Source organism: Ricinus communis, chromosome 9 (assembly GCF_019578655.1).
Source record: "Ricinus communis isolate WT05 ecotype wild-type chromosome 9, ASM1957865v1, whole genome shotgun sequence".
NCBI lineage: Eukaryota > Viridiplantae > Streptophyta > Magnoliopsida > Malpighiales > Euphorbiaceae > Ricinus > Ricinus communis.
This window is the reverse complement of record NC_063264.1, coordinates 2,759,008-2,776,112: the sequence shown is the minus strand read 5'-3', so window position 1 is coordinate 2,776,112 and position 17,105 is coordinate 2,759,008. Positions and strand designations below refer to the sequence as shown.

Below are 17,105 nucleotides of genomic sequence, written 5' to 3'. Positions count from 1 at the left end.
TACGAGCTCTTTCATATGTACTTTCTAGGTAAATTGTCTAGTTGGTATCAATTTTTTTGACTATATTTCAAATTGGTATTAATATTTTAATTTAAATCTAATTGGTATCCAAACTATATGAAAGTACATCAATTTAAGACAGCTTTTCAATTTTCCATCAATTGATGCTGATTTGGCAATCTGAGGAGATATATTTTGTTTGATTCTCTATTTCAGTACGTGTCATGTCATAAAAGTCAATCCAATCAGCCAGCGAGTCATACTCCCTAACTTCTCCTAATAACATAACACACACTGAGACAGAAAATCAAACGAAATATACATCCTTAAATTAATTAATATTAATTGGCCGAAAATTGGAAAGCTGTCCTATTAGACGGAGGCACAATTGGAGCTCGTGTTAATCTCTCTACTGATCCATCCTTGAATACCCTGACAAAAGAGTCTATCTCCATGGCCACTTCTTTGTTTATGGAACCCATGAATATCAGAGAAGAAATGTCAAGGAAGAATTATTGGTCATTTGTTGCTCAGCAATTTATGAATGCTGGTCAGCTGGCATTTACCACTATCTCCAGCTAAGCAGAGAACAGTATCCTAGAGTAACTTGATCCAGGAAACCAATGAATAAGCAAACCAAATCAATTTAACCAAACCATATCAAAAATCGTGATTTAAATAAATTTTTATCTCTTATATTAATTAATCGCCATATTTTTTAAATATTATTTATCATGTCTAATGTGACCATCAAATTATAAGATAGTGAAGTCACTTACCGAAAATGTTAAAATAAGATAAAAGCAACTAAAATACTATCTCAATTAATCTCATAAGACTTCAAATCTCAGCAAAATTAAGACGAATTACTTTAAACTTAAGTTCATTTGGGAAATAAGTTCCTATCACAAGTTTGATTATTGTCAAAATTGAATAATGCAAGTGCCTATTATATGCTAAATATCAATTAAAAATATTATGTTTAAACCAAAAACCAACCACCGCAAACCAATATGAACTAGCCCAAATTAATTGGTTTTATTTTTTTTATTGATTCAGTTTCAGTTTAATATAGATTTTTTAAAATCTGAAATATATATATATATATATATATATATATATATATATATATATATACCGTCCTTATCCGTCCAAACCAACTCATATACACACCTAGTTGATGCTTGCCAGGGTAAATAATGAAACATGATATCAACAATTGCAGTTTCTGAAGATTAGACTAAGTGCAGGTTTATGTTTGTGAAAGTTTGTTGAACCGCTTCCCTGTATTTTTCTCTTAATGGAGAAATCAATCAATGAAGCAGGAAGTCTTCTTTAGTGAGAAACATGAAGCACCCACTGACCCACACTCACTTTCGACCGAAAAGCACTGAAAATAATGGCTTAGCTACCATATAACATAATTCCTTATACTTGGATCAAGAATCGAGATAATGCACTCGAAGATGCTTTAGTATAATTAAAAAGCACAAAAGGCACTGTTCAAAAGAAAAAGAGAAAAAAGCACAAAGGCAGAAGATCTTTATACTCCAGCATAAAAGTAGTACTTTATTAAGCCTATTACCTCCCATTTTATAGTTTATAATAACCACCATACATATAAAGGGTCTAATGCTGCTAGCTTTGGAATACATATAATGTTCGTGTCAAAACAGCGTCAATTTTCAATCCAATAATATTAGAACATGAATAAAGTTCAGTTCCTTGCACAGTTCTGTTCAAAGATTGGGTGGGATCACGCACCAGTAAAACAATATATAAACCTCTGCAACTAAATTACAATTTGGAAAAGAAAAAAAAATTCAAAATGTAACAATTTTCTTTTAATTTCCTAGTCTCTTTACATAAAAGCTTCTCGTGCTCAAACACCTTTAGCAACCGAGTCCTGGAGACAAAGATTAGATTACAGACCTGAACTTCTGCCCCAAATTTTCCTGGTATTTCCAGAAGAAATCTTGCTTACACTCGATGCAAGCAGACTCATCAAAGGGGTGCATACAAGATACATGACCACCTTACATAACTCCATCAATATCCATGAAAATGGAACTGATGCTACAATGCGTGCAAATGTGACAACACTCTTGCATCAGGGGTGATTGGTGATTACGGCCATTAGGATGCTCAAATGGCTAGACAACAATGTGAAGATCTACAACTTTCTGTACAACATTTTCCAGTTAGACATCAAGAATCAAATACCAGCCATCTACAGCCGCGAGTTATGTGGGTTAGGTTTGGTAAGTGCTTTGGCAAAGTAATTCCGAATCTCAGGTATAATTCGCTGAATCAAGTTGGAGTGCCTGCAAATTGTAGCATGCACAATAAAATTCCATGACTCGTGAGAAGTTCCAATTATAGAGCCTAGAACATAGAAATGTATCTTCCTACTTATTCTATACCACAAAGAGAATATATTGTACTGTTGTGCAAAAGGAAAAACAATTTAACAATCAAGATGTGGAACGAGATATTAAATTGTCATTTTCCTTGTACATATTATAGGATCGTTAAGGTACCATGTGAATCCCAATAAAAACATTTACTTAAATCCAAAACAATAAAAGAGAACAGGCACGTACCTGGGCTTAGCGTTCAATTTATCGAATTGTTCCAAGATAAATAAAATGCATGTGTGCCTCAATGAAATGGCATGGAAAGCTTCAGAAAGTTCATACATGCTTGCAACATTCTCCAAAGATATATCCTTAATGAAATAGAATAGCAAACAAATATTCAACTTCGATGTCAACTAAAAAGCAAAACACAGATCACATGCACACATGTAACCAACCATCGGAGCTCACCTGTGCTATAGTATACTCACAAAGTCGCTTAAGCCCCTCCAAGAGATACTGATCTGCAGCCCTTAGGAGATCTTGGGCAATATCTAATGATACATCTACTGATCCAGTGTATATGAATCTGTAGAAACTATAACTCATTAAATAATCTATCTGGGAAATACTTTTTAGGATAATATTGATTTTCCAAGTTATCAAACCTCATCATTAACTCAAAAACCTCCCATCTAATATTTGGAATTTCAATGTCCCTTGCGTCCTTCTCCTGTAACACATGCCAAAAATTAAATAAAATACAAATATGAAAAGAATTCCAACCGTCGTTATTCCCTAATACTTCTTAAAACTATGAATCCAATAAACAAGATTGACTCTGGCTTTCAACTAAATAGCTGAACAGTATATCTGTCATTAACAGCAACATAGATCAATAGTTTAAGTTCATTCAAAGAATTTAGACTGTATACCTCTTTGCAAAAGAAAAAAAAAAAAAAGAAATAGTGTCCGGATAGTGGCAATTAGACCATGAATGACAAGCATACTCACTCACCCGGTAACCTCCATCGAACATTGCACGAAATGCATCTGAAGAAGCAAGTAAGCAAATTCTATGGGCATAGAAACGTCTACCTGCAGCAACAGTCAATGTGATTATATAAGAGTCTTCATGCCAACAAATCTCAGATGAAAACTAGCAAGAATTGCAAAATATTACAATTCTAACAAGTATGACAGGCTGTAAATATCCAGAACTTAATATCCACCTTCAACTAGAAAGGTAACGTCAGACAATGTAGCATTGTTTACAAACTGCTCTCCCAAATATACCTGCAGGAAGAGAGACTAGTTAATCATAGAAATTCAATTTCCAGATCTTACTCACCATTTAGTAAAAGGGAGAAAAATATATTAAAGCTAGAAGTTTTTTCTTGTTCTTTTTCTAAAAATTTGGTGTGCGCACAGACCTCACAACTTGAGGAGGATCAAGACGACGAGAAATATTCTAAAGTGCACTAAAATAAAGCTTCTAGTAAGATATATTTACACAGTGATAATGTGACAATAAAAATGAAAAAACAAAATGATATGTAACATGCCAAATCCCAATTGTTTCCTTTTCTTTTTTTTAACCATCAGAAACAGAGATGAAAAAGTAATAGTGGAAAGAAATTCAAGGGACACCCATTTATACAAATAACAAGTGAGTAACCAAAGGCCATTTATACTGAATATCTTAGCAATGTTAACTACAGTTACCTACAACTCAAATTTATGTTTCACATCATAAGAAAGTGAATGGAATCAAATGGCTAGGTTTCAACAGAAAGCTCACTTGTGGTGTTGGAGAAGGAGGAGCTGCATCAACAGGAGAAAGAGTCGCTGCTTTATTTGCCAACTTATACAGAGCCACTGCTCCATCTAATTGTTGCTTCGGGCTTGTAGAGCCAAGAAGGCCAAGAAGTAACTCCAATCCTGCATTAGAAAACCATCAGCAATCTCCACTAACACTGATCATCTAAAGTCAAAAAACACTATTCCAGACTAATTTCTTTTTCTCAATGTAATTTTTCTAATTGATAAGATTACGAAGAACATAACATGCCATTGTTATCAATGAAAATGGTCCTCTGATCATCTGGGGAACAGAGATGTGCAAGAGCTAAAGCAACGCGTCGCTGGACAGCCTTCTCGGTTACACGCATCAGATATAGTAAATGATGTAAGACCTACAAAGAAATTTATAAATTTCAAATATTACGTTGAAATTCTAAATTGGAAGAAAAACAAATAACACCATTACAGTTTCCACAGGAGGAAGAACTGACTCGTCCATGAATCTTTTCCTCTAATCTTTTTAAAGTCTTGGCTACACAATCCTTTGTTGCCTGCAAGTATGTTTATAAAGTCTACATTAATCATCATAGGTCCAGCAAAGAGTGCTTTGAATTCCAACACGAACTCATGATATTCAAGCTACCATCATAGAGTAGGCTACTTATGAACATACTTGAACAATAAATTCTCCATCCTGCAACTTCTGTACACCTCCCACCCTAATAAAATCGGACACATTATCCTATAGGAAAACCAATGAACATAATAAGGTTGTAGAAGATTAAAATCGCCATCCTCAAAATATAAAAATTTGGGTCCTTTAGTACAAAAGGCCTTGTAATTTACAGCATACCTCATTATCTGCAAGACCGTATAGAGCAAATGCTGCATTATGTTGAAGAGATCCATTTTTTGAATCCAGAAGCTTCAGCAATGGCACTAAACCACCATTGTGAGCTATACCCGCTTGGTTGTGCAAGTCCTGGAAGCAAAAAAATTGTGTTGAAATTCAAATAATAGCCTTGCTCAGACATCAAAACTGCCAGAAATGTAAGCAAACGAGTCACTTATTCAAAGGAACGAACTAATGCAATTAACAGGCCTCCAATAAATTTCTTTAGACATTTTTTAGTAACTAAATAGGGAAACACATTTTTCCACATTCTTTGCAGTTCTAATAGAATAAATTATTTATTTTCCTAGATATCTTGTTTCCAGTATTTCAAAATGTAAAAAGAAATAAAAAAATTTATCTTTATGGTGACAATTATATATTCATTCACAAGAACAGTATATAAATAAAAAATTCACCAGCGTGAAGACCAAATAGCCATTTTATAATGTTGTTGGGATCTTTAAACTTTAATACAACCATGCAACAGAGTTTAAGAAATAATAACCTGTGCCAACCTCCCAAGTGCAAATGCAGACATTTCTCTCAGTTGTACATCAGGAGACTGAAGCATCTCTATCAAAGGTTGAACAGCACCCCTTTGTACAATATGAACCTACAAGCATATCACTTTTTCAATTTTAAAGCAGAACAAAAGGGCCTTGCAAATGAGGCTAAATCCATCAATGTTCAAAAATTTAGATCATTGTCATCAGCTAGAGGGAGTGCAAGGAACAAAAACTTAGACCTAAGTAAGAGGGGACGATATTTGATTTCTTCTCTCCATCTCTCAATTAAATGTAGAAGTGCAGAAGTTGCTCAACTCAAGAAAGGGAAGGAAATGTTAAAAAATCCAAGTCCAAGTCTACCTTGCAATCAGAATCAGTAGCAGCGAACTGTCCAAGTAACAGAGCAGCCTCTCTTTGGCTCTCAGAGCAGCAGGAGCTGTTTCCAAGAAATAAATAAGAAATTGCAAAACAAAATCTTCACAGAAGAAAACAAAAAGAGAAGCTAAGTGAAAGCAAGTGAAAAGACATTTAAAAGTGCCATGAATACAAGACTTAAGCAAACCTAAGTAAGCCAATAACAGGTTGCAGAGCTCCAGCAGCAAGGACTTCTTTTTTTATGTTTGGGGATGAATGGACCAGATTTCCAATAACACCAACCTAGAACGACAAGAAAGTATTTCATGCTTAAGTAAATATCAAGTGTAAAATTAATTCATAGCAATGCAGATTTCAGAACTAGTAACACAAAACAATCTGAAATATCTTACTGCTTCATAGTGTATAGCAGCATCCTCTGACCGTAGCATTAGAATGAGGGTAGGAAGAGCATTACATTCAACAATCTGCAAGACATTCTCTATCATTTATTCATATCAAAGAGCAAGTTCATAGAGTCCAACTTCCAGAGAAAGGTCTGTCACCTGTTTTTTATTCTCATCATTCTTAAAGGCCAGGGTTCGTAGTGCCCCAGCAGCTGCTCTTTGCACCTTTGTGTCAACAAATTCAAGCAACTCAACCAGAGGAGGAATCCCACCTTCCACCCTGTATCCCCAATAGCAATGAGAATAAAAACGTAGCGGTAAATTCAGAATGAAATAAAATTACAGCTAAAATGAGCAAACCTAACACGAGTCTTAATGCTGCTATTCTCATGAGCTAGATTGGTGATAGCATCAGCTGCCCGTCTAATTACACTATTCACTGCTCGAGAAACAGAACCATCCTTGTGCCTTTTCAACAGTTCCACAAGATGTGATAAAGCCCCTATGTCAACTATAAGCTGCTGATGCTCTGGCTGTTGACAGCAATTGTGTAAGAAAATGGCATGGAAAATAAATAAAAAGTAGGTTATTAATTGGGCTATGTTCATAGAATTTCTCATCAAAATATTGTACAAATACAAAAGAAATTTTACATGCCATGTTTAATCATTGAATTATATTACACAATGTAGATAAATGTATCATTAGCTAAAAGCCACAAGTGCCACAAACAGGAAACAAATGCATATCGTCTGCAACTAAAATTTTCATGAAATGAAGCAAATAGTCCAAAACTGCAAACTGTATCTTCCACTAAGTCAGATTTTCTTTCCACACGGAAAATAATTCAAAGAACATATCTAATCCTAACATTTGAAGTTCTATGAGAACTTTTACTCCCTGAACAAATTAATATACCTAACTTCAACCCATAATAGATCATCAATTATCTAAAAGCCAAATATTGAAACGGAAACTTATTAAAAAAAATAGTTCTAACAAAAAGGACCTTAACAGCAAGTAATCCAAGCGCGAAGGCACTTCCTTTCTCAACCTCATGCTCAAATGGTTTCGTACTACGATCAACTTCGCTCGATGATGATGGTGGCGCTTGAAGATGCTTAACAAGAGCCGGAACTGCACCTCCTTCAACAATTACGTTCACTAATTCCTCTATATACAAAAGAAAAATATCTCGTTTTTTATTATAAATAAAACATGCAAGATAGCACTCATAAGCAAAGAGAGTAAGAGATGTTGATTTCATTTCATAAAAGTACATTAAAACAAAAGGCTACCGTTTTTAGCGAACTCAGCGAGGACATGAATGGCGCGTTTAGCAGCAGCACGATCGGCTTCGTTCCAAGAGAAAGTAGAGTTCAGGATATTAACCTGAGAAGCTACCTCATATAAAAGCGCTTGCCGTGCGTCCCCGAAAGGAACCGCTGCCGCAGCCGCCGCCGTAGCAGACGCAGAGATCTCTTGCTGCTCGTCTTCGATCTCTTCCTCCAGCTTTCTCTTTTGGCCTTTCCTTTCAGGACGACCTTGATCTTTACTTTGGCTTCTCTGTGGCTCCATCAAACAGAGAAACGCACACCGCAGGGGCTGTGTGAAATGGAGGTGAGGATAATTAAAAATGATGACGAAAAAAAAATAAACCAAAAAAAAGTTCGAAAAGATTCAGAGATGGATAGATCAGGGGTATTTTTGGAATTTTGAAATATCCTTATTCCTTTTTTAATAATTTTAATTTTTTAATATTGGAAGCTTTAATGTAACTTTTGTAATTTTCTTTTGCTTTTTTATTTCTTTTTCTTTTTCTTTTGTTATCTTTTCCGGTGGAAGAAATTGAAAGTGTCGGATTTAAACTGACCACTTAATCTCCGGTCCCGGACGGGTGCACTCTCTCTGCGCACCTCTAATTTTATTTGGGTGACGACAAGGCTAACGTGCACTTGCTAACTGGAAAATAGTGGAAAATTAAAAAGAATTGTAATTATTGTTTGCCGGTAATCCTTATTCAAAGTTAATGTTAAAAGAAACTATGCCATTCAGATGATATTTACTTTTATTCAATTTTAAGAATCTCATTGATTATTAAGCTGAAAATTTTGATACAATTAATATAATATTATTTGGCAAACTTAGTGATAGAGTGCAGTGTTGTACATGCTAACTCTTAAGCATAAGCAGCAAGCTCAACTGGTCAAAAATAAAATAAAAATAAAATTATATATTATATATATATATATATATATATATACTTGTACAATTTTGTGTGATTTTGATAAATAATATAATTTACAGGTAGTTATTTGTTTATTTCTTATTCTAATTATTTTTCTTGAATTCCTATAAAGGAATTAGTCTTTCGAAAATTCAAAAAAGAAAAAATCAAGAGAGTAATATATATTTTAATCAAAAAAATTATATTGTTTATTACATTTAAGTACAAAAGTCAAAAATAATATATAATCGTTTTATTACTCTAATTAAGGAGGTGTCAACATTCACATGTTTAAATTTTAAACAAAGTTTTATTATTTAAGTCAGCAAGACAATCTTCCTATATACTGCAACATCCAGAAATGGAAAAAAATATTTAAGACTTTATAATATTTGGTTAATTTACATTTTATAAAATTCCTTTATTCATTTAAAATGTTAATAAAACTCCTTTATTCATTTTGTTGAATTCATCGAGTAACTTTGAATTTAGATTCATTATATATTTTCACAATTTATTTTGTAGTTTCTACTATATTTACTCAAATATATAATTATTAATGGAATCTGAATTAATGTTTCCATATGAAACCAAAATCGTTGCTTCAAAAATGTTAATTGCATTTTGAAAACTTTGTGTTTTGTTTGTAATTTTATTTACTCTAATTTTAAGAATTAGAATTACTTTTTTTATTGAGAAGAAAATCTCAATTGAGTAGTTTGAATTTATATTTGACTATAAATTCTTAATAGTTTTTATTGTAATCTCCCAAATAGGCAAGCTCCTGATGAGAAATACAAGAAATATTCCTTATTAATTTGTAATTTGAGAAAAGAAAGAATATGTTTATTCAAAATAATAAAATAAACAAGTTAGTAGGGTTGGTTTGAGGTTGAGATTGTAATTAACATAACATTGTTTTTTTGTTAAAACTTTTTAGAAATAGCAGTTCGTAATTGAGTGCGTCCTGAGCAGGGAAGGGATGCCAGTAGCTGACGCGGCAATTATACACAGCGTCTGGTCATACCATAGCAAAAATCATAAATCATTTTGCACCCACCGACCAACCAACTAACGGACTTATGCACGTGACGAGTTCAGAAATTAAGGTGCGTCTGGCTTCACACGAGTGTTGTGAGTTCCCACCTCTCTCTCTCTCTCGTTTCTCGCTATAATTCCACATGCCGCTCTGATTAGGGATACACTTCACTCGACTTTGGTCAAAACTCTTGCCGGGCCAGATTTAGTCGGATTCAAAATCTTTTTTTAAGCTGAGTTTATCAAGCGAATTTAAGTAAAACCATCCAATAAATAAGTAAATTTTTTAACTCCAAGCTTTCGGACCCAAAATAAATTTACAGATAATTCGAACTATGAATAGATTTATTTATGATATTTCATATATTTATTTACTAGTATGAATGATTTTAAAAAATTTTAAAAATAAACATCAAATTATATAAATAGTATCACTCTCTTTTGTTATTTTAGTGTTTGATTTTTTTATTTGATTAAATATTTAAACTTGAGAAAGTGATACTTTCGAATACTTTTTAGATGATTTAAAGTCACTATAGTGCTAAATAAACAAAAAAAATTAATTCATCTTTGTTGAGTAAGCTAGCCACATTATTCCAAATTGATAGAAGAAACAAAAATAACATCATCTTCTTTCTTTCTTTCTTTCCTTTTCCATCTTTCTTCTTCCAAAAACATTTCTTATATCTTAAATAGTATAATATTATTATTATCATATCATTAATTTGCATGAGTGTAATAAACATTTGACTTATGATGTGTAAGAACCTGTATCAGTAATTTAATTATATTATAATAAAAAATTAAATTTATTAACAAATTAAACCACATATATTAACTTGTTCATTAAAAATATCCTTAAAATTGAAAATAATCAAATGACAAATAATATATATATATATACTTTTTCTTTGTAGAACCCAATAAAAAAGAAGTTCAAAGCTCCTATTGTGGTGTTGCTCTGGGCCCAAAAGTATAAAAGATTATTGAAAGGTGTTGGGGCCTTTTATTGAAGCTTCCAGCCCATTGATGGATCACATGTCATGCAACAACAATCTAATTCTGATCTCTGAAACCCTTCCAATTTGCTCAATTCAACATAAAAAGAAGAAAGAGAAAAACAGATTAAAAAAAGGAAGAAAGTGGTGGTGGTGGAGCCTGGATAAGAAATTTTATCTGATTTTTTTAATTTAAAACATTAACTCAGTCATGATTAAAATTTACTCATCTTTTGGTTGAACAGATATACTAACTAGGAAGGTGGTAAAAAGAAATAATAATAATAATAATAATAGATTCTGAGTGTGACTCAAAGCCAGAAGACAAACGATGTGATGGGTATTATTATAAATAAATGAAATTAAAAATCAACCCTCACAGGTATTAAAATACTGCCTGGCACGTCTTTTGCTATTATTATTGTTAATTTTAACAATTCAAGACTTATTCTTCCCTTTCTTACCCAACTCCACACGTACACGTTCGCGAACCCGTCAACGTAGATTAAAGAAAAAAGAAAAAATCCAAAACAAAATGTTTGGTTACTAGATAAAAAATATTGTCACTTTTTGTATCAAAATATCATTTTAATAGTTTGTGTAGAAGTTATTATCGAAACCTTTTGCAACAAATTTCTCTTATTTTTAATATTATTATTGTTATGAAACAAAACCTTAACTACTTAATTGAAAAATCAATGTCAATCGATTTGAAATTACAATATAAATTTATTATTTTTAGAGTGAGATTATTCTGTAGTAAATAATTAAAGGGGAAAGACAGAGAAAAGAAAAGGAAAAGCTGAAGAGCCTAGTTAACCACTACCTAACGCACATCTAATTGAAGCCAACACTAACTGCCGTCTTAGTTTATTGACCTGGCTGGTCCTTTCCCGCGTCAACAAAATTCCTTCCCTCTTCAACAACTCCTCTCTTCTCTATATCCCTATTCCTTTCTTGCAGACAACACTCTCCCAAATGACTCATTCAACCCTCCCCTCTCTATCTCTCTCTCTAAACCAAAACCCATACTAACTCCCTTCTCTCTCTCTCTCTCTCTCTCTCCATCGGAACACTTCCTCTGTTTCTCGATCAAAACTATTGCCATGTCCATTCGCGTCGCTGTCCTTCTTTCTTTACTCTCCCTTTCTCTCTCTCAATCTCCACCCCTCAGAGGTAATCAACCAATCATAATGTTTGACGATGAAGGTCATTAATTTCACTTTATTAATATTACCAACTAATTCTCTTTTTCTTCCTCTGGTTGTTTTTCAGGTACTTTTATTAATTGTGGGGCCACTGCTCCCTCCACATTTTCCGGCCGCGAATGGCTACCGGACTCGGGCTTCATTTCCCAAGGCACATCCAAGAATCTTACAATCCCCGTCCTGGCTCCTATCCTCTCAACCGTCCGATCATTTCCTCTGACGAACAATCTCCACCGTAAACTCTGCTACGTTGTTCCAGTTTTTCGAGGTGCGAAGTACATGATCAGAACGACCTATTTTTACGGAGGGATAAACGCCGGCAGCATTTCGCCGCCGGTTTTTGATCAGATTGTGGATGGAACTTTATGGAGCGTGGTGAATACTACGGAGGATTATGCAAACGGCATGTCGTCTTATTATGAAGGTGTTTTTCTTGCACAAGGCAAGACTATGAGTCTATGTATAGGCGTAAATTCGTACACGGATTCTGACCCGTTTATTTCGGCTTTGGAGTTTGTGATTTTGGGTGGCTCCTTGTATAACTCCACCCATTTTCAACAAAATGGTCTTAGCTTGATTGCTAGGCATAGTTTTGGATACAACGGATCCATCATTAGGTGAGTTATAATAATAGCTTAACTAACTTAAATTTTAATAGTTGATTCTTTTGCGCCATGTATTTGAATAAGGGAACGACATTTCTAATAAAATAGCAGTATATGCTTAGACTTAAAACTGATTTTATTTTTATAATCAACAGATATCCTGATGATCATTTTGATCGATTTTGGGAGCCATTTGGGGAAAGTGATGTTTCCATTTCGAAAAATAGAAACATATCAGTTTCTGGTATTTGGAATCTTCCTCCATCCAAAGTATTTGAAACGGAGTTAACAAGTGGTCAATCTGGTCCCTTGGAGTTGAAGTGGCCATTGGTGTCTCTTCAGGATTCTATGTACTATATTGCTCTATACTTTGCAGATGATACAAATTCATCTGTTGGACCAGCAAGGTTGCTTAATATAAGCATAAATGGGATAACTTATTATAAAAATCTGAGTGTGACACAAGAAGGGTCTGCTGTTTTTGCTACGCAATGGCCTCTTGGTGGTCTTACTACTATCACTTTGACTCCTGTTGGCAGTACAAGTGTGCCTTTGATCAATGCTGGTGAGGTTTTTGAGCTGGTGGTGCTTGGAGGAAGAACTCTTACAAGAGATGGTATGCTTTAGTACTAACCATCTATTCCATTTTATGGTTATTGGTTAATTACTAACAGCATGATATACATTTTTCTTGTTGCAGTTATAGCTATGGAACAAGTTAAAAGCAGCCTTCAGAATGCTCCAATAGACTGGAGTGGTGATCCCTGTATGCCTCGTCAATATTCGTGGACTGGAGTTACATGCTCTGAAGGGCCTCGGATTCGTGTGGTTACATTGTGAGTTCAACTTAGTCATGACTCATGAAACCGAGTTTTCTTGTCTATTTTTATCCTTCATTATTGGTATTATTGGTTTCTCAATTTACCTTACCTTTCTGTATTATTTGCCAGGAATCTGACAGGCATGGGCCTCTCAGGATCACTGTCCCCAAGCATTGCCAGAATGACTGCATTGACCAACATGTACATTATCGAAACCAAATTCATCTACAAATGGAAATTGAATAGAGATTTTTAATTGACAGTCTATTCTTTTGACAGCTGGCTTGGAAACAACAATTTGTCAGGTTCATTACCTGATCTCAGTTCATTAAAGATGCTGCAGACATTGTAAGATTTACCCCTCTTTCTCCTGCTATTTTCTTCTTTTTTTTAAAAAAAAGAAATACTTGGTCATGCATGGGATATTACATAGTACTTTGACTTATCTTTAGAGTGATAGAATACTTGCCCTTTTCAGGGGTTTTCTTATACCATACTCTCAGAAGTTTATACTGTCCAATTTGTTTGGAAATGGGGAACAAATCGCTCCAGTGCTAGCTTGTGTGGAATTCTTTATGGTTCTCTGTGTCTGACATTGTTTTATTCTTTTTTTAAGACACTTGGAGAACAACCAATTCACTGGAGAGATCCCCTTATCGCTTGGAAATATTAAGGATCTGCAAGAACTGTAAGTCTTTCTTACATAAGAAAGTATGCAAATTTAAACTCTTCTTATCTTTCTATGCGATGCTTACTTGCACTGGCACTTTGTTACATTTAAATTGCACACATTATGGTTGGCATGCAATTCATGCATCCTGCAGCTATGCGTAGTTTAAATTGTCTCCTGATTGTAGTTGTTATGATAAATAAACAGAATAAGCAGAGTGGAAGTTTTTAGAAGAACTGGTCTTTGTAAGTGGGGAAATGGAAATGCTAGTTGCAACATTGAAAATTTTTCTATGAGCATCAATCTTTACAATTATATCAGTGGCATATTGGCCTTGCGGACCAATAAAGAAGGGCTTCAGATAATCACATCTGTTCTCAAGGCCTTTTTGGGGTTTTTCTTTTCCTTCATAAACCGCCAATTTATCCCATCTTATAGGGTAGCAATATGAATTTTTCTTGTCAAAATTTTATACAAATTCATTGTTTCTGGAATTATATCTGCATATGTTCTTAGAGCATTTTCTTAACAAAATATCCAACTTAGGCTTTATATTGGGAAAGTTATGTCATGGTCCGAAATAGTCACACTTAGCTTTGGTTAATAATTAGGCAGATAACAGCACCTTGCAAGGGTTGAACCAATTGTCAGTTTTTGAGGTAATCCAGTAGTTCCTGGTGCAGCACCATATACACTTTTTTCCCAGGTATATTGGAGATGGTATCTGGAAGAAAGGTGCCTGTGATTTAACTATTAACCTCCTATATCATGATATATGCCCCTAACCGATGGGCTACTGGCATAATGACATGATTTCCACTTGTGTAAATCTTGATGTCATAACTAATGGCTCCTGGTTCTAACACCAACTACTGGTAAAATGGTTGCACGCTCAGCAAAGAATTAGAAATTGAATTCTTTTAATGCTACTTTATAGTGAATGTTCACTGTAGCAACCAGGGATTACCAGTTAAGTAGCTCTTATCCTTTGTACTTCAATCATCCCCAAACCCAGGTGTGGATCAGAAATCCTTTTATGAACGAACATTTATTCAGGTAATATTGAGGTAGCAATTCTAATCTCCTCAGAAAACTAAGGTAGGCAATTGTCCATGCCTAAAATTGAAAACTGGAAAAAAAATTGAGTTGATAACTGGAGATATAACAGAGTTTACTATGTTATTCTTCGATGTAGATATTGTCAAGATCTTATACAGTTTAGGACTCTCCTGGTTTAAGAGACAACAACTTAAATGTCCTTGAAAAAGCTAGAGTATAAAGGAAACAATGCTGGAAACTTGCTGGTATTCTAAGCAAGTAAAGAAATTTTTGATCTCTAGCTGGATCTCGTCTGATCTTAGATCTTTTGCATTTAAAGCAGGCCAACTTTCAAGAAAACTAGGGTGGAAACTTCCTGCTTTATTTGCAAGTCACTGGAAACATGGTGTCTCAGATTCTCTGTGGCATATTACTTCTTGATAATGGCAATCTACATTACATGGATGCCATATCAGTATCTTTATCACCTTTTCCTCATTCCTTACACCACATCTGTTGCAGCATGGGGAAGTAAGGATTCATGGCATGTGTGGCAGAACCTGGTCAACATTATTAAAATTCACAGCTAAAACATGAATAAATCTCAAACCTTATCCTTGGAGATATATAAGTTGTGTTCATATGGTATATTCCTATTTGCCTAGTCTACCGCCAAACTTGTACACCGAATCTACATCAGTTTTTCTCTTTGAGATATATGCAAGTTAGTTGTGACCATCTCATCTATGATGTTCAGTCAAAATGTAGATCTTGGATGGAATTTATACCGTGCATAATATAGTAACCTGGTAAATGATGGCCACGTAATTTTCATAGTTGGGCCCATCTCCTCATTCTACTGTGCATGGTTTCTTAATCATATGAGAAAGTATAATTTTACCTAAAGTTGTGCTTCTGCATAGAGCCATATGTTTTGTAGTGAGTTCTGCAGGATTACCATGTGACCTGTCTTCTTTGTTAGTGGGAGTTGCATAGCAATGTTACTGGATGCATTTCATTATCCTTGCCTTCCGTATTGGACGTATGATTTCATCAAGCTTGGAAATCAAAATTGCTTTGCATTTTGCTCTTTTGCCAGCTTTCAGTCAATTAGCTAGCCATGCTTCCCTTACTGTTGCTAGTTACTAATACTTTAAGGTGTAAATTCGTATGTTAAACATTTTATGGCATATATGCTCGGCTTATTCATAGTTCTACAGACATATCTACATGCTTTTGATTTTTTTACTGATATTGCCATTGAATGACAGCATTTACATATTCGCTTGTATGTGCTCTCTTTGTTGCATTGCTAATCTGATAGTTCTGATTCGATTCATGTACCTGACTCAGTCCTTGTGCTTTTCAGATTCTTGCAGAACAATAATCTGACTGGTCAAATTCCCAATAGCCTTATTGGAAAACCTGGACTGGACATTAGGTGAAGTTCATAATATATGTTATTATATATATTTCTCTGTCGTTTTTAATTTATATAAGCATTAATTAATTGTGAGTTTATTCTGATTGTTTAAATTCATATATTGTTAGGACCACTCCTGGAAACCAGTTAGTATCTCCACCACCTTCTTAACCTACACAACCATGACAAAGGTGGCAAGTGTGCATATTGAAACCGATTTCAACTGTTTGATTATACTTTACATTGTATATAGCAATCTTTAAAGAAGATATTTGCTATGAGTTTTGCCGTTGAAAGCTTTCTTTGGTTTGCTGGAAGTTTTGTGGTATCAGCTTTCTCTGGTTTGACCGATACTAGCTCCTCAATTCAAGATGGGGCATCCGCAAGTGTATACATAAAATGGTTCTTTTATATCAATTCAACCTGATTCTTTTTTTCCAACACAGCGTAACTGAATCATACGCTAAAACCTGTATGTAAACTAATTTGTAGCCAATTCTTTATGTGCAATTCTTCTTGTTTTTTTTCCTTGACGTAATGTGAAAATACCTGTTTTCCCAAGATTTAGTAAAATGACAAGTTTGATCGTTTGCTGTGGTTTAATATCTTGTATCATACATTTGTGCTTGTTATAATCCATTATGAACTATGAATCTTCCTCTTATAGGACATTGAGGATCTTTGGTCTATGAGATTTCAAGAATCTTTGACATTGATGGGTAAAAATCTTTTCAATTCTCTTACCATTTTGTGCA

At 34.2% G+C, this 17,105-nt stretch overlaps 2 protein-coding genes across 4 annotated transcripts; one reads left to right on the top strand and one right to left on the bottom strand.

The window, feature by feature from the left end:
- Positions 1 to 1,661: 1,661 nt before the first annotated feature.
- LOC8259094 (ARM REPEAT PROTEIN INTERACTING WITH ABF2) lies at positions 1,662 to 7,978 on the bottom strand. Of its 3 annotated transcripts, none has more exons than XM_015718030.3 (19): positions 7,621 to 7,978; positions 7,338 to 7,495; positions 6,683 to 6,855; positions 6,482 to 6,602; positions 6,329 to 6,403; positions 6,124 to 6,218; positions 5,922 to 5,997; positions 5,561 to 5,668; positions 5,014 to 5,142; positions 4,834 to 4,902; positions 4,652 to 4,711; positions 4,429 to 4,552; positions 4,159 to 4,298; positions 3,590 to 3,653; positions 3,376 to 3,455; positions 3,026 to 3,090; positions 2,829 to 2,946; positions 2,604 to 2,728; positions 1,662 to 2,324 (listed from the first exon to the last, which is right to left on the bottom strand). In XM_015718030.3, the coding sequence occupies exons 1-19, from the start codon at positions 7,898 to 7,900 to the stop codon at positions 2,231 to 2,233; spliced, it is 2,154 nt and encodes a 717-aa protein (XP_015573516.1). In that variant the 5' UTR covers positions 7,901 to 7,978; the 3' UTR covers positions 1,662 to 2,230. The 3 variants fall into 3 exon arrangements, with proteins under 3 accessions (XP_015573516.1, XP_002517207.1, XP_048235242.1); XM_002517161.4 differs by having other exon boundaries at positions 7,332 to 7,495; positions 7,621 to 7,976; XM_048379285.1 differs by lacking the exon at positions 7,621 to 7,978 and having other exon boundaries at positions 6,688 to 6,855; positions 7,332 to 7,494.
- Positions 7,979 to 11,425: 3,447 nt separating this feature from the next.
- On the top strand, positions 11,426 to 16,953 carry LOC8259095 (leucine-rich repeat receptor-like serine/threonine-protein kinase At2g14510). The gene is made up of 9 exons (XM_015717946.3): positions 11,426 to 11,761; positions 11,861 to 12,410; positions 12,554 to 13,014; positions 13,099 to 13,234; positions 13,349 to 13,420; positions 13,499 to 13,567; positions 13,836 to 13,907; positions 16,297 to 16,368; positions 16,479 to 16,953. The coding sequence occupies exons 1-9, from the start codon at positions 11,692 to 11,694 to the stop codon at positions 16,519 to 16,521; spliced, it is 1,545 nt and encodes a 514-aa protein (XP_015573432.1). The 5' UTR covers positions 11,426 to 11,691; the 3' UTR covers positions 16,522 to 16,953.
- Positions 16,954 to 17,105: the final 152 nt, after the last annotated feature.

What these genes read in the sequence shown, in the direction of transcription:
- LOC8259095 (XM_015717946.3), top strand. Translation starts at nt 11,692, where the DNA reads ATGTCCATTCGCGTCGCTGTCCTTCTTTCTTTACTCTCCCTTTCTCTC. An exon ending in TACAACGGATCCATCATTAG is followed by an intron (nt 12,411 to 12,553) that starts GTGAGTTATAAT and finishes TATAATCAACAG; the next exon opens with ATATCCTGATGATCATTTTG. An exon ending in AAGAACTCTTACAAGAGATG is followed by an intron (nt 13,015 to 13,098) that starts GTATGCTTTAGT and finishes TTCTTGTTGCAG; the next exon opens with TTATAGCTATGGAACAAGTT.
- LOC8259094 (XM_002517161.4), bottom strand. Translation starts at nt 7,900, where the DNA reads ATGGAGCCACAGAGAAGCCAAAGTAAAGATCAAGGTCGTCCTGAAAGG. An exon ending in TTGGATTACTTGCTGTTAAG is followed by an intron (nt 6,856 to 7,331) that starts GTCCTTTTTGTT and finishes TGCTGTCAACAG; the next exon opens with CCAGAGCATCAGCAGCTTAT. An exon ending in ACGGTCTTGCAGATAATGAG is followed by an intron (nt 4,903 to 5,013) that starts GTATGCTGTAAA and finishes GTTTTCCTATAG; the next exon opens with GATAATGTGTCCGATTTTAT.